At 44.8% G+C, this 15,889-nt stretch overlaps 1 protein-coding gene across 1 annotated transcript in view; it reads right to left on the bottom strand.

The window, feature by feature from the left end:
- Nucleotides 1-13,637, bottom strand: part of OTOA (otoancorin) — a 71,891-nt gene extending 58,254 nt beyond the window's left edge. The window contains exons 1-7 of the mRNA XM_061401408.1: nucleotides 11,613-13,637; nucleotides 11,251-11,279; nucleotides 11,128-11,158; nucleotides 10,986-11,013; nucleotides 8,813-8,900; nucleotides 5,195-5,326; nucleotides 1,019-1,254 (exon numbers count right to left, since the gene is read on the bottom strand). Of these exons, the coding sequence (XP_061257392.1) occupies nucleotides 1,019-1,254; nucleotides 5,195-5,326; nucleotides 8,813-8,900; nucleotides 10,986-11,013; nucleotides 11,128-11,158; nucleotides 11,251-11,279; nucleotides 11,613-11,700 (632 nt within the window). The 5' untranslated portion in view covers nucleotides 11,701-13,637. The remainder of the gene's footprint in view (nucleotides 1-1,018; nucleotides 1,255-5,194; nucleotides 5,327-8,812; nucleotides 8,901-10,985; nucleotides 11,014-11,127; nucleotides 11,159-11,250; nucleotides 11,280-11,612) is intronic.
- Between the last annotated feature and the right edge of the window lie 2,252 nt (nucleotides 13,638-15,889).

The raw sequence follows: 15,889 nt of genomic DNA, 5'->3' as shown, positions 1-15,889 counted from the left end.
CCCATTGGCCACAGTCATCGGCTCAAGAATGGGCACATGACCTAGTCTGGACCAATGAGAATCAGGTCTAGGACTCTGCTTGGAACTGCTGGGAAAGTCCTCTGGACCAGGCACTCTGAGGAGGGGCCTGGAACTACCCACATTCCGTTGTGGAGAGAGCTTGCCTGGGAGCAAGGCCAACGCAGAGGAGGGCAGAGCTGAGAGATTAAAAAACCGAGGCGTTGCTGATGGTGTAATTTGAGCTCCTGGATCCAACCGTGTTCGGTCAGTCTGCTGCCTCTCAAGGAGAAAATCTCAATTTAGCGCTAGGGAGTCTTCAACACACACTCAGCTCCTTTTTTACCTGAGAACAGGTCCCAAGCTCAGAGCAACATATCCAGCTAAGATTTAATGACACTTTTAAAATTGCTGTTGTATTTATTTTTATGATTCCTTACATGACAGTGATTAGACAACAACAAATACAAATGATACTGGTTTCCCATTTACAGTAACTATACCATATTTACTTTTTAAAAATTTATTTAATTTTATTCAAGTATAGTTGATTTAAAATGTTACCTTAGTTTCAAGTGTACAGCAAAGTGATTCAGTTATACATACATATATATCTATTTTTTTCAGATTCATTCCCCTTATAGATTGTTACCAAATTTGAATCTAGTTCTCTGTGCTATACAGTAGGTCCTTGTTGGTTATTTCTTTTATATACAGCAGCATGTATCATTTTTTACTTTTAATATAGATATTTTAAGCAAATAGAATGAATCACTATTTTTTAAATACATGAAATAAACAATAATACAGGCAGTATACAAATATGGCAAAAATTATGAGGATGATACCAGAATGACTAAAACGTGGGAGACTGTTTTAATCGAGCCATCTCTAAGCTGACCTTGAATATTAACCTGTCCTCACCTGCCTTCTCCCCTCCCTCATGTGTTATCTTCTTGACCTCAGGATAGACTCTGAGGGGCAGCGAGTGGAGTCAGCGGGTTGCGGGGAGGATACTCACAGGTTCTTGAAGGCATCTTCACGCAGGTCGCGCGGGAGCATCTCTGTGATGTCCGGCTGGAGAAAGCGGCCTGAGGACCCCCTCAGCACCCTGCCCAGGATCTCCACACAGTCCAGGGGGTTCAGCACTTGGAAACACCTCTCCAGCGTGATGATAAACAGGCTGCGGTTCACACCTGGGCTTTGCAAGGCTTGTTTCCGAACCTCTCCCAAGTCAATAACGATGTCATCCAGCTCCTAAAGCAGTGACAGAAGTCAGCGTTGCCTCTCAATCTGCAAACACTGGGAGAGACCACGCTTAGCAGCAGAGGTGAAATTCAGGACCACTATTAAGCACTATGCTGCTATGTCAAATATGCTAGACTTTTCTGTCACTTACAGAATACCTTTTCCTTCTCCGGATACATCATGACTGTCACACCTCAGGCCCTTGCTCTCGCTGGAATCCCCACCTCCTTGTCTCAGCGAATTCCAGCTGATTCTTTCAGGTCAAGGTCAGTCATCACTGAATCAGTGAAGTCTTCTCTGATGTCCTACTTTGGTCAAATCAAACCTCCCTCCACTCTGGGCTTCCAAGAGCATCCTGAACCAAACTCCGTGATTAGAAATGCTTACAAACCTATCTTTCCTCTAAGCCAGTGGACCTCAACCCTGACTGTACATAAGAACGACTAGGGAGATGATCCCCAGCATCACCATAGAGTCTGCTTTCACTGGGCTCTGGCGGAGCCCTGGCATCTGATTTCAGTCTATAGATGAGGCTGAGCCAGGAAAGTGCTGAGGCCCATGCCATGTGCCCAGTGGGATTCCTGGTATGCAGAAGATGTTGAGAAATAATGTGTTAGGATGAATGAATGAATCCTTTGGACCTCAGACCCCAGGAACGCTGACAGAGTTTAAGCAAAATTTGACTGTTCACAACTCTGTCCTTCACCCAACATACCCTCCAAAAATAACCACAATTTACTGAGTATGGACTACACGCCAGGCACTGTGCCAAGCATGGACCAGCCATGTATAGTCTCCTGTTATTCTCACAACAGTCTTATAGGTTGAGACCCACAGGCCTGAGGGTCAGATATTCCTAGGTTCAAAACCCAGGCCCTTGACTTATATGTGTGTGTCCCTGCGTAAGTCACTTATCCTTTTTAAGTCTCAGTGTCTTCCTCTCGAATGAAGATAAAAATCAGTGCCTATCTCCTAGATTTACAAAAACCGAATGAGATTTAATGAATGGAGAGTGCTTGGTACCTAGTGAACGCTCAGCAAACATTACATGCTATAATTAACTCACTATCACAGGTGACAAGAAGCGAGATTAGACAACCTGCCCAAAGGCGCACAAAGCTGGGATCTGAAACAAGGGTACTGAATCCAAGCCCACTCATCTAACCATGTTTACAAGTTTCCTAACTTCCGCCATTGCCAACTGGGGCCAAACAGTGCAATGGTGACGCGTGTAACTTGGGGGTTCTGAGGCAGGGGTCTGTGGAGAGTATTAGGGGTCTGTGGATTGTATTAGGGGTGGGGAGTGGAGGGAATCGCATCCTCCCTTTCACGGCTGTGGAACTGACCCCCACCGTCTCCTTCAAGGATGAACATAGGCAGCGAGCCAGCAAGGTGGCTTTGAACCAACAAGAAGCATTGATGTATCATCACTAAAAATCACAAACACTTTCATAACTCACTACCGTTGTTGCAAATGACTGGAAATCTCGCTTACACTCAACATTTCCTCAAAATTACAGAAGCTATTAGACCAACCACTAAACCTTACTATTGAAAGTATTCAAGAATTACTGACCCCCAACTTAGTCTTAAGTATTTTGATAAATGTCTTTCAATAGAATCAACTTCCTTGATCATCCTTTGTATTTCATTGTATAGATGTTAACACCTTATTCTGAGAAGGAGCCTGCGGGCCTTGCCACGGGCTCACAGCTAAGAGTCAGGAACCCAGGTTCTTACCTCAGATTTGCCACTTTCAAGCTGTGTAACCTGAAGTTACTTACTCAACCTCTCCAAGCCTGTTTCCTCATCTGAATATTGAAATGGTAAGATTCTAGTTATCCTTATTTCAGAAGGTCCTGGCTTGTTAAACCTTTAGAAGAGTGTTGGCAAATATGGCCCACAGGCCCAATTCAGCCTACCGCCTGTTCCTGTAAATAAAGTTTTATAGGCACACGTCCAGATCCATTCATTTACTTGTCATCTACTTTGACACTACAACCACAGAGTTTAGTAGTTGTGACAGAGACTGTAAGGCCTACAAAGCCTGAAATATTTCTTATCAGGCCCTCTACAGAAACAGCTCACTGATCATTCCCTCAGGATAATACCTGACACATGGTAAATCCTCAATAAACATTAATCCAGACCATTTTCATAGGCCACCATCCTCATTTTTGCTGTATCTTTCATCACCTTTACAATTATTTAGTTTATTTTTTACTTTAAACTGACTTCTTAAAACTTAAATTCATTTCAAAAGGAAAAATTACATCTCCATCAAACTCACAGTTTTGATGTGTGTTTTAATAACAGATATTGAAATTAATTTATGATTAGTAAAATGTTTAAATGCTTCAATTCCCTTGGGAAAATGCTGCTCCACTTTCAACTGTCTCTGAAAAACTCTAAACCTCACCTTTCTGATTCCCAGTGACTCTCTGTGTCTCAGAGGCCTTGCTTTGCTCTTACATAGCCAACCTTATTTTGTGAAAATTACCTGTTTCTGTTTTTGTCTCCTCTGGACCATAAGCTCCTTGAGGGCAGAGACAGCCTTTCATCTCGGAACCCAGTGTCTCCTGGTACATAGTAATCATTCATGGGTATTTATGAAGCCAAATTATTGGGACTCCTCAGTACCCCTCATTTCTTCGTGTGTGTGTGTGTTGTGTAGCCTTTTGTTAATAACTAAAATAGAAGGTACCTGTTGTACAACATGGGTAGTAATTGAATATAACTGGAGATTTTTATATTCTAATACTGCTGCTAAGTCGCTTCAGTCGTGTCCAACTCTTTGAGACCCCATGGACCATAGCCCATCAGGCTCCTCTGTCCATGGAATCTTCCAGGCAAGAATACTGGAGTGGGTTGCCATTTCCTTCTCCAATGCATGAAAGTGAAAAGTGAAAGTGAAGTCGCTCAGTCGTGTCCGACTCCTAGCGACCCCATGGACTGGAGCCCACCAGGCTCCTCCGTCCATGGGATCTTCCAGGCAAGAGTACTGGAGTGGGGTGCCATTGCCTTCTCCGATATTCTAATACAGATCATTTATAAATGCAATATCTATATTAAAAAGCTTCCTCCTTTTTGTGTATAATTTGCAAATTTATTCTGAAAGCAGAGCATATGTGCACAAGTCTGCAAAGAGTGCAAATTTAGGATATGGTAAATGCTTCACAAGTTACTTTCAAAAAGCTGACTGCCACAACTGTGCCTTTACAATACTTTTTTTTTTATCAAAATATTTTTATACCAGCCTTCCTCAGACTGCTTTTAACTACAAAGCATTTTTTTACAGAACTGAAATTGAGGAAGGACTATACCTACTAGAAAAGAAGAAAGTTCTGTTCATTTGAGGTTTCAGAATCCCCCCAAACCAGGACCAGTATCTTGGTAAGGCTTAGGCCAGGATCCTGGACAGAGTGTGACTGTGTACAGGTGGCATTCCTGAGGGTTCAGAGCTGCAGTGAGCTGGGAGAGCTCCAGCTGCACAGCCCACTGAGCTGTCTTGCCAGTTTCTACACTGGCTGGTCTGGGCACCCCTCATTTCTTAGTACTTATAAAGTGTCAGTTTCTCAGTCATGTCCAACTCTTTATGACCCCATGGACTGTAGCCCACCAGGCTCCTCTGTTCACAGGCTTCTCCAGACAAGAATACTGGATTGGGTTGCCTTTCCCTTCTCCAAGGGATCTGCCCAACCCCGGGATCGAACCCAAGTCTCCTGTATAGCAGGTGGATTCTTTACCATCTGAGTTACCATAAGAATATGAATTATAAGGCACTTCATTTGAACTCTGGAGGAAGTAAGACAGAAAATCTAGGTCCCAAGGAGTTTTCAGGGAGGAAATGAAGAAAGGCCAGAATGAGGCTCAATTACATTCAACTTGACAAGCACCAAGTTGAATGCCCTGGACTTGCCCCACTCCCAGGATGCCAAGAAAGCCTCACCAGACGGTCCTTCTTGTCTTCTAAGAGGTATTTCATGGCGGTGTGGAACTGTTGAGCATCTGTCCCCCTCAGGTCCTCCAGCAGCTTCTGGGGCTGGTACAAACGCTGCTCCAGGAGGTTTTCCATGGCTGCCTGGACATGGAATGCTGGGCGAGTCAGTGAGGACAGGACAGGAGCATACCGCCAGCACCCAGCCAAGCCACCTAATTCCCTGCAGGGACTGCAAGCTGGCAGCCTGCACGCGTTTGGCTGAGTTGGCTCCAAAATTTTTAATGAGCTGCCAACATTTAAAATTCAGGAAATTCCTCACAAAAATCCACAAAGATGTGGCAATGCTGGATACATATCCCCTTCTGTGTAATAATCAACAGGCCAAGGGGCAGTCGCTCACTGTAATTACTCTTCCTGATCACCACCCTCCAGGTAGCCGATTATCCCATAGCTGCCTGGTCCCTGCAGGCAATTGAGGTTTCAAGTCCAGAGCAGCTGACCTCTACCCAGATATTTTACTATGCCCAGATGGTCACTGCTCAAACCCCCTGCCATGCTTCAAACCCTCTGCCATGCTCCAAACCCTCTGCACAGGAGCAACATTCAGGCAGCATGAACTGGCTATGCATCCCCTCCAGGGTAAGGAGCAGAGGCCAGCAGTTTCTCCTAGAGGAGATTTCCTCTGCTATCTGGAGAGCTATTTTCTAAATCTTCCTTAAATAAAAATGCTCTGGAAAGGCAGCAAAGCATCATGGACAAAAGGTAAGCTCTAGAACCAGACAGTTCAGGACATGGAACAACAGACTGGTTCCAAATAGGAAAAGGAGTATGTCAAGGCTGTATATTGTCACCCTGCTTATTTAACTTATATGCAGAGTACATCATGAGAAACGCTGGGCCGGATGAAGCACAAGCTGGAATCAAGATTGCCGGGAGAAATATCAGTAACCCCAGATACGCAGATGACACCACCCTTATGGCAGAACCAGACAACCCATGTGCAAATCCCCACCTTGACACTTACCAGTTGTGCAGCCTCACGCAAGTTCCTTAACTAGGATTGCTAGATAAAATACAGGATGCCCGGCTACATTTGAATTAAAGATAAACAACTAATAATTTTTAGCATAAGTATATCCCAAATATCGCATGGGACGTACTTATACTAAAAATGTATTTGTTATTAATCTGCAAGTCAAATTTAACTGAGATTCCTGAGTTTTGACAAATGGGCAACAGTATCTCCAGGTCTCAGTTTTCTCAGCTGAAAAGTAGGGACAAGAGTCAAACTTACTATGTAAGTAAGGATTAATCCTATATCACAAGGAGTAAATGAGTATGTAAAGTGTTCTCAGTCAGCGCCAGCCATTATCCTCTGTCTTGAATGAGTTGAAGAACTGTTTACTCAATGTCTCTCCCTCTAGAATGAAAAGCCCACATGGGTGGTAAGGTGACTGCCTGTTCTGAGTCTCCAGTGTCTACAACTGTGCCTGGCAGAGACTAGGGGCTGAATGAGTAGGTACTGAACGAATAAATGAATATACAAACAGGAAGAGAGGGAGTATAGCTCAAATCAGGTTAAAATATACACATTTCACGAGGAGCCCTACTGCTAGAGAGAAAAGGGCAAGCACCACTTCCTTAGAGATTACACAGACTGATGAACAAGACGAAGAAAGCAGATGCCGTGAGGCCACCAGCCACCTCCATCTAGTGGCTGTAAGTGGTTAACAACCAGCAATCTCAGCGTAGCTCTCACATGAATGTTCATCTTCACCATAAAGTCAGTAAAAGTTGAAACAACAAAGACGTATGTCAGGACTTCATTCATAAGTGATGTGGCCTCTTTGCCGAATCAGGTAACAGTCTTTGAATTCAGAAAGAATGTTCTTTCGGTTTTCTGTGCTCTTCACAGAGTATTGGTAAAGGCACAACATTGCACCCCATCTACTAATTACGCTAATGAGGTACAGGCTGGCCAACTCACTGCAGTTCCTACCATGCCCTGCTGCTGCTGCTGCTGCTGCTGCTAAGTCGCTTCAGTCGTGTCCAACTCTATGCAACCCCATGGACTGCAGCCCACCAGGCTCCCCGGTCCCTGGGATTCTCCAGGCAAGAACACCGGAGTGGGTTGCCATTTCCTTCACCAATGCATGAAAGTGAAAAGTGAAAGTGAAGTTGCTCAGTCGTGTCTGACTTAGTGACCCTATGGACTGCAGCCTACCAGGCTCCTCCATCCATGGGGTTTTCCACGCAGGAGTACTGGAGTGGGGTGCCATTGCTTCTCCACCATGCCCTATTGTTCTCTAATGTAAATATCCATCGCCATCTATTTACGCACTTGAGCTACTGTTTTGCTTATGGTAGAATTTAAAGGGAAGAAAAATATTTCCTGGACCTGCGGTTGAGAGACTGATAATTATACCCAAAGATCCACTCTCTTGTAATTCCTTTTAGCAACAGAAGCCCACAAGTTTTATCCGGGTACAAGGCCTCTCATCTTACTCCTCTGCAGTAAGATGTGACTGTGGACTGTGAGCCAATGAAATGTGAGCAGGAGGAAGTATGCAACCTGCAGGTCACATCCTTAAAGAGAGGCTGTTGACCCTTCACTTCCTCTTTCCCACGGCGCCCTCTCTGGGTTGGAGAATGGATATGTTATTTCAACCACACAAGCAACAACTCCCTAGATGATGATAAAGCAGCAAGACAGAAGGAACCTGGGTCCCCCGGTGGCCTTTTGCGGTAGAGTTGCCTCTCCTCGCTGGACTTCCCACCTGGCCCTGGACTATCACATATAATAGAAATAAGCTAAATTGTTTCCGTTCAGTTCAGTTCAGTCACTCAGTCGTGTCTGACTCTTTGCAATCCCATGAATTGCAGCACGCCAGGCTTCCCTGTCCATCAACAACTCCCGAAGTTCACCCAAACTCATGTCCATCGAGTCGGTGATGCCATCCAGCCATCTCATCCTCTGTCATCCCCTTTTCCTCCTGCCCCCAATCCCTCCCAGCATCAGGGTCTTTTCCAGTGAGTCAACTCTTTGCATGAGGTGGCCAAAGTATTGCAGTTTCAGCTTCAGCATGACTCCTTCCAATGAACACCCAGGACTGATCTCCTTTAGGATCTCCTGGCAGGCCAAGGGACTCTCAAGAGCCTTCTCCAACACCACAGTTCAAAAGCATCAATTCTTCGGCGCTCAGCTTTCTTCACAGTCCAACTCTCACATCCATACATGACCACTGGAAAAACCATAGCCTTGACTAGACGGACCTTTGTTGGCAAAGTAATGTCTCTGCTTTTTAATATGCTGTCTAGGTTGGCCATAACTTTCCTTCCAAGGAGTAAGCATCTTTTACTTTCATGGCTGAACTGCTGTAATTTGAGGGGGCTTTGCTGAGAGACAGCAGCTCAGCCTATACCCTATACAGACACCACGTCTCCAACAAAAGTAGCAAAACGAAAGACAGAAGAGCTTATAGCACGTTTCAAAATAAAATGGACAGAACACGTTTCTTTGTGGAAGTGAAGACTAGCTCTCCACCAGTTCTCCAACTCATCTGGCTCCTGAGTTTGCAATCCCTGTGCACTGAGAGCGGAACACAGGGGTGGGTCTCAGATACACACCTTCAGGCTGGGGATGGTGAAGGCAACGTTCCGTGAGTTCAGATAGGCCAGGACTCTGTGGGACAGGTCTGACGTCCACACCTGGGAGCTTCAGTCAAAGACAGACAGAGAAGGTCATGATGACAGGTTCCGCTAAGATGGGTAGTCCCCCTGCTAGCTGAGAGCTCAGGGGACGGAAGTTCAGAGAGGACAGTGGGAGTGGGCCAGGATGCTAGGAACTCTGTGCTTGGAGGAAGGCGATGTGTTGCCCTGGCACAGTGTGGGGGAGTTCCCAGTATTAGGAACCCACCCAAACACCAGTCTCTCAAAGACAATAATCAGTTTCAGAGCTGTGTGCTATATTCTAAATTCTGTAACAATCCACTCAGATTAACAATCCAAACAGATGGACTTGGACAGGTGTCCTTCCTCCAGGGATCTTCCCAACCCAGGGATCACACCCAGGTCTCCCTCACTGCGGGTGGATTCTTTACCAGCTGAGCCACCAGGGAAGCCCCCCGACTATATTAAATTTACAAAACAAACGCTGTGTATACCATGGGAGGCTGGAATAGCATAGTTAAGACTGTTAGCTCAAAACCTGGAATTGAATCCTGGCTCTACCACTCAACTGTGTGGACTCAGGCAATTTACTGAGTTTTCCTGTGCCCCAGTTTCCCTTTCTATGTAATATAGCTGCTGCTAAGTCACTTCAGTCATGTCCAACTCCGTGCGATCCCATAGATGGAAGCCAACCAGGCTCCCCCGTCCCTGGGATTCTCCAGGCAAGAGTACTGGAGTGGGTTGCCATTTCCTTCTCCAATGCATGAAAGTGAAACGTGAAAGTGAAGTCACTCAGCCATGTCCGACTCTTAGCGACCTCATGGACTGCAGCCTACCAGGCTCCGCTGCCCATGGGATTTTCCAGGCAAGAGTACTGGAGTGGGGTGCCATTGCCTTCTCCGATGTAATATAGCTAACTGTGAGAATTAAATTTGTCCACACATGTAAAGTGCTAAAACATTGCCAAACACACAGAAAAGGCACACCTTCATTCGTAACAGCCAAAAATTGAAAACAACTCAGATGTCCAACAACAGGTGGTAATACCCATTCAATGGAATGCCACTCACTCAGAAAAGGGGAATGAGTGGGACTTTGGCTTCCAGCTCTTATGGAGTAGCTGGCAGTGGATGAATTCTCCCGCCTTAAACAATTAGAAGGCCTTTTATCACTACATTCATGTTATAGATAGATAGATAGGCGCTGCTAGATAGATGGATAGAGACAGATAAAAAAATTTTAGCCTGCAAGAATATATTCAATACTGTCAACTGGAGTTACCTTAGGGAGAAGAGTGTTTATGGGGATCTTTCACTTTAATATGATTGAATGCTCCTGTCATGGGGCCCCAAGTCTCCCATCTGTCCTTCATAGTACTTGTTATATTAGAATTGTCTGTTAATGTTTACCTTGCTTGCCACAACACTACGTAGTGCCCTGCTCCACAGGGTGGCATCTAACAGTACATAAAGGGACAGTGAGGGACTTTCCTGGTTGTCCAGTGGTTAAGACTCCCATCGCAGGTGGCACCAGTTCGATTCCTGGTCAGGGAACTAAGATCCCACATGCCGCATGGTGTGGCCAAATAAAATAAAATGATAGAGCAGTCTAAAAAAATAAAGTGACAGTGAGCCCTGGGGCCAGGCTGCTGGATACACACCCCAGCTTCACCACTTCCCAGCTGAGTGACCTTAAATCACCTCCTTGGGCCTCAGTTTCATTATTCTATCCAATGAGATAACAAAAGGACCTACCTGGGTGGGAGGAGGCTGAGGTTTGGGAGGATTATATGTGTATTCTATGCATAAAGCACTTAGAATAGTACCTGCTACATAGTAAGCACTCAGTAAATGTTACCTCTTGTGTTACAGCTGCTGCTGCTGCTGCAGCTAAGTCGCTTCAGTCGTGTCCGACTCTGTGCAACCCCATAGACGGCAGCCCACCAGGCTCCCCCATCCCTAGCAGAGGGGGCCAAAACTGTATGGAACAAATGTATCTATTCTAAAACACTTGTGCATTGGATGAATTTTGGATAAACTGGATAAACGAGTATATAGTAGTTTTTACAGTTAAGGGACTTCCATTAAGAAAATCTATTCCATCCCTCCCCCTCCCCTTTAGGATGAGTTACCTTTGGAACTGTATGAGATCCAGCAATGCTACAATGGAAATAAAATGAAAAGACAACTTAAAAAGGAATCATTCCAGAGAGATCACAGGCACCTCCTGTTTGAAATTCTTAGACACAACAAGCAGGGACGGGGGAACGTTACCATTCAGGTAGCTTCCATCTATTATTTCTTCCTAAAAGGCAAAGAGATAACATCAAGTTTAACATCCATGAGTTGGCGGTTTCAGCAGAGGGGATGTTGTTTAGAAGAAAATGGAATACTCACCGCCATCTTTTGCAACAATGGGTGCAAATCTGCAACAAAGCCATTGAATATAAAAACAGAATTGAATGGGATGACCTTCACAAATACAGATGTGTTAAGAAAAGAGCCCCCAAAAAAGGTTACTCATGAAGGAAATTTTTAGTGAATTTTTATTATACTTGTGCCAGTGTGAGGAAATCTTGGTTTAAGAAACCCTTTTAGAATAACCCTGAAAATTCTACACATACAGGCACATACAGGGCAACAGGCATGCACACATCCCAGAACACTCCATAGCACCACATACCTGAACTGACCTAACCCCACTCCATCCCCTGAGATGTGTGGAAACCGTGACAGATGACTCCTCCCTCGGGACTTACCCTGGGAGTCTGGAACGCTATAACTTGCCACTCCATGGTTCAGGAAAAGGAACAGCCAAAGAGAGCATCTCCAAGGTTCCTGAGACATTCTCCTGCAGTTAATTCAAGCAGACATAATTCAGGGTTGTATATTTTAGACATATTTAAGAATAATCAGAAGACACGGGAAAAACAGATAGACCCAGAATCCCTTAAAGATTTTTTTTTTAATTCCATCCACCTTGCTCCATCTAAACTTCTTTGCTGGTGTAAAACACAATCATCTCTCTCCTCAGTTATAATGGCCTGTTTATATTCTTACAACCACCTCTCATACCCCTCAATTGAACAAAGAGGAGTGGGTAAAAGCTATCTGCTATAGCTGACAAGGGACTTACATCTAGAAAATAAAAAGAACTCTTACAATTCAGTAAGTAGAAGATGAACAAGCCAAGAGGGAAAAAATATGAACCTGAACTTCATTTTTAAAAAATACAAATGGCCAATAAGCATGTAAAGGACTATCAGTGTCATTCAGTTCAGTTCAGTCGCTCAATCGTGTCCAACTCTTTGCAACCCCATGGACTGCAGCACGCCAGGCAAATATTAGTTTTCAAGAACATGCTGTTGATAACTAATGAGATACTGTAAGTGAGCCAGACCCTGTGGAGTCTTCCCAGAACGGACCCCCCACTCCCACAGTGTCCTCTGCCTGCCTCTTGTGTAAAGAAAGACCCATCCCCAGGTTCCAAAGAGTAAATTCAGAGAAGTGAGAAAATGCAGAAAGGAAGGGAAACAGACAAGCAAGACAAAATAATAATACTTTAGCCATTAAGCCATTAAAAAGTGTCAAGGACCTTTAGTTTCCTTTTAGTTTCTCCTCAAAGGCTGAAGATAATATTCTGAGCCACGTCATTTGAGCTGTTTTATAGATACTAAAGCCCCCAATAGGTGGAAGAAGTTAACTGTATTCTCCCCTGCGTGTGTGCACCTCAGTCACTTCAGTCGTGTCCGACTCTTTGTGACCCCATGGATTGTAGTCGGCCAGGCTCCTTTGTCCATGGGATTTCCCAGGCAAGAATATTGGAGCAGATTGCCATGCCTTCCTCCAGGGAATCTTCCCAACCCAGGGACTGAACCCAGGTCTCCTGCGCCTTCTGCATCACAGGCAGTTTGTTTACCGCTGAGCCCCCGGGGAAGCCAGTATGCTGCCCACAAGCACATAAACCCCAGACCAGTTGGAACCAGATGGTCACTCCTGATTACCTCACCAGTAACCAATCAGAAGAATGTCCATGAGCTGATCACCCCAAGTCCCTCCTCTGCCTTCACCCTGTCTTTAAAAATCTTTCCCTGAAAGACTTTGAGGAGTTGGGGGAGACTTTTAAGCACCAGTTGCCCTGGACTCTTTGGTTTGTGCCCTGCAATAAACACAACACTTTCCTTCACCATAACCTGGCGTCTGTAGATTGGCTGTACCCTGTGCAGGCTGCTGCTGCTGCTGCTGCTAAGTCGCATCAGTCGTGGCCGACTCTGTGCGACCCCATAGACAGCAGCACACCAGGCTCCCCCGTCCCTGGGATTCTCCAGGCAAGAACACTGGAATGGGTTGCCATTTCCTTCTCCAATGCATGAAAGTGAAAACTGAAAGTGAAGTCGCTCAGTCGTGTCCAACTCTTTGCAACCCCATGGACTGCAGCCCACCAGGCTCCTCCATGGGATTTTCCAGGCAAGAGTACTGGAGTGGGGTGCCATCGCCTTCTCCGTACAGGGCTCCTACGTCCTTGCAAATTCTTAAGTGATAAGAGAACTAGGAGCTGTGCAGCCACTCTGGAGAACAGTGTGGAGGTTCCTTAAAAACAAATAGAGCTACCATAGATGACTAATAAGGACCTACTGTGTAGCACAGGGAACAGCAATCCTACTCGTGGGCATATACCCACAGAAAACCATAACAGGAAAAGATAACATGCATCCCATTGTTCATTGGAGCACTATTTACATTCCATCCAGGACATGGAAGCAACCTAAGTCTCCATCAACAGATGAATGGATAAAGAAGATGCAGTACATACATATAATGGAAAATTACTCAGCCATAAACAAAAAGAATGAAATGCCATTTGCAACAACGCGGATTGACCTAGAGACTGTTATACTGAGTGAAGTAAGACAGACAAATATCACATGATATCATTTATATGTGGAATCTTTAAAAAGACTACAAAAGAACTTATCTAGAAAACAGAAGCAGAGTTACAGATATAAAAAATAAACTTATGGTTATGGGACAGGGGAGGGGGAGGGGTAAATTGGAAGATTGGAATTGACATTTACACACTACTGTGTATAAGATAGATACTAATAAGGACCTACTATATAGCACAGGGAACTCTACTCAATACTCTGTAATGATGTATACAGGAAAAGAATCTGAAAAAGAGAAGATAAGGGCTTCCTTGGTACCTACCTCATAGCATCATATGAGGATAAAATTAGCTAATGAAGTAAATCACTTACAACAATGCTTGGCATGAAGAAAGCCCTACATATGGGTTTAGGAAATAAACAAGCCAAACTGATGTTTTCAAAATTCAAATAATGGTAAAGTGTGGAGAAAGAATGTTCCAGAAAAAGGGAATCAGAAGTGCAAAGGCTGTGACGTTAGGAATGCAACTGACATGTTCAATAAATCACACAAAGATGACAGCAGTAGGTGATATTAGGTCATCGTAAGCACCTTGACTCCTACTTGGAGGGAGACGGGAGCCATTGAGGAATATTAGAATGACAGCAGGCTTCGCCGGTAGCTTAGCAGTAAAGACTCTGCCCGCAATGCAGGAGACGCAGGAGACCTGGGTTCGATCCCTGGGTTGGAAAGATCCCCTGGAGAAAGAAATGGCAACCCACTCCAGTATACTTCCCAGGAAAATCCCAAGGACAGACGAGCCTGGTGGGTTATAGTCCATGGGGTCACAAAGAGTCAGACACGACTGAAGTGACTGAGCACAGCACAGCCTGAGTGTCAAAGCCATGCTCTGACTTTTAAAATACTAGCTCTATAACCCCAGTTGCTTGTTGAGAATACTCTGAACAAGGGCAACAGGTAAAGCAAAGAGACCAGTAAGAGATGAATAGTGATGACTTAGTCACAGATGGCAGGGAAGCTGGTAAGAAGTGGTTGGGGATATTTTGAAGGGTTGCCGTTGTTCAGTCACTCAGTCACGTCCAACTCTTTGCAATCCCATGGACTGCAGCACTCCAGGCCTTCACCTGTCCTTCCCTATCCTTCACCATCGTCCAGAGCCTGCTCAAACTTATGTCCATTGAGTCAGTGATGCCATCCAACCATCCTGTCCTCTATCGTCCCCTTCTCCTCCTGCCTTCAATCTTGCCCAGCATCAGGGTCTTCTCTAACGAGTCAGCTCTTGGCATCAGGTGGCCAAAATACTGGAGCTTCAGCTTCGGCATCAGTCCTTCCAATTAATATTCAGGATCAATTTCCTTTAGGATTGACTGGTTTGATCTCCTTGCAATCCAAGGGACTCTTAAGAGTCTTCTCCAACACCACAGTTCAAAAGCATCAATTCTTTGACACTTGGACTTCTTTATGGTCCAACTCTCACATCCATATGTGACTACTAGGAAAACCATAGCTTTGACTATACAGACCTTTGTAGGCAAAGTGATGTCTCTGCTTTTTAATATGCTGTCTAGGTTTGTTATAAGGAGCAAGCATCTTTTCATTTCACGGTTGAAGTCACCATCTGCAGCGATTTTGGAGCCCAAGAAAATAAAGCCTGTCACTGTTTCCATTGTTTCTCCATCTATTTGCCATTAAGTGATGGGCTCGGATGTCATGATCTTCATTTTTTGAATGTTGAGTTTTAAGCCAGCTTTTTCACTCTCCTCTTTCACCTTCATCAAGAGGCTCTTTAATTCCTCTTTGCTTTCTGCTATAAGGGTGGTGGCATCTGTATCTGAGGTTGCTGATTTTTTGAAGGGTAGAGCCAATAAACTGAATGTGAGGAATAAAAGGCAAGTCACAGACACCTCCAAGGATTTGGGCCTGAGCATTCAGAGAGATGGGAAATAGGAAAAAACCGTAGGAGTTGCAGATTTGAGGAAGATGCCCTGGAGATGTGGACAAGCTAAGCTTGAGATGACCATAAAATATCCAAGTGGACAAAGCAAGTAGGCAGTTTGGCGTTTGAGTCTGCAGTTAGAGCAGGGCTCAGACTGGAGTTATCTACACAGAGCATCCAGCAGATACTTGAACCCAGGCCACTGGATGAGAT

Source organism: Bos javanicus, chromosome 25, assembly GCF_032452875.1.
Source record: "Bos javanicus breed banteng chromosome 25, ARS-OSU_banteng_1.0, whole genome shotgun sequence".
NCBI lineage: Eukaryota > Metazoa > Chordata > Mammalia > Artiodactyla > Bovidae > Bos > Bos javanicus.
This window is presented reverse-complemented; position numbering and strand designations above follow the sequence as displayed.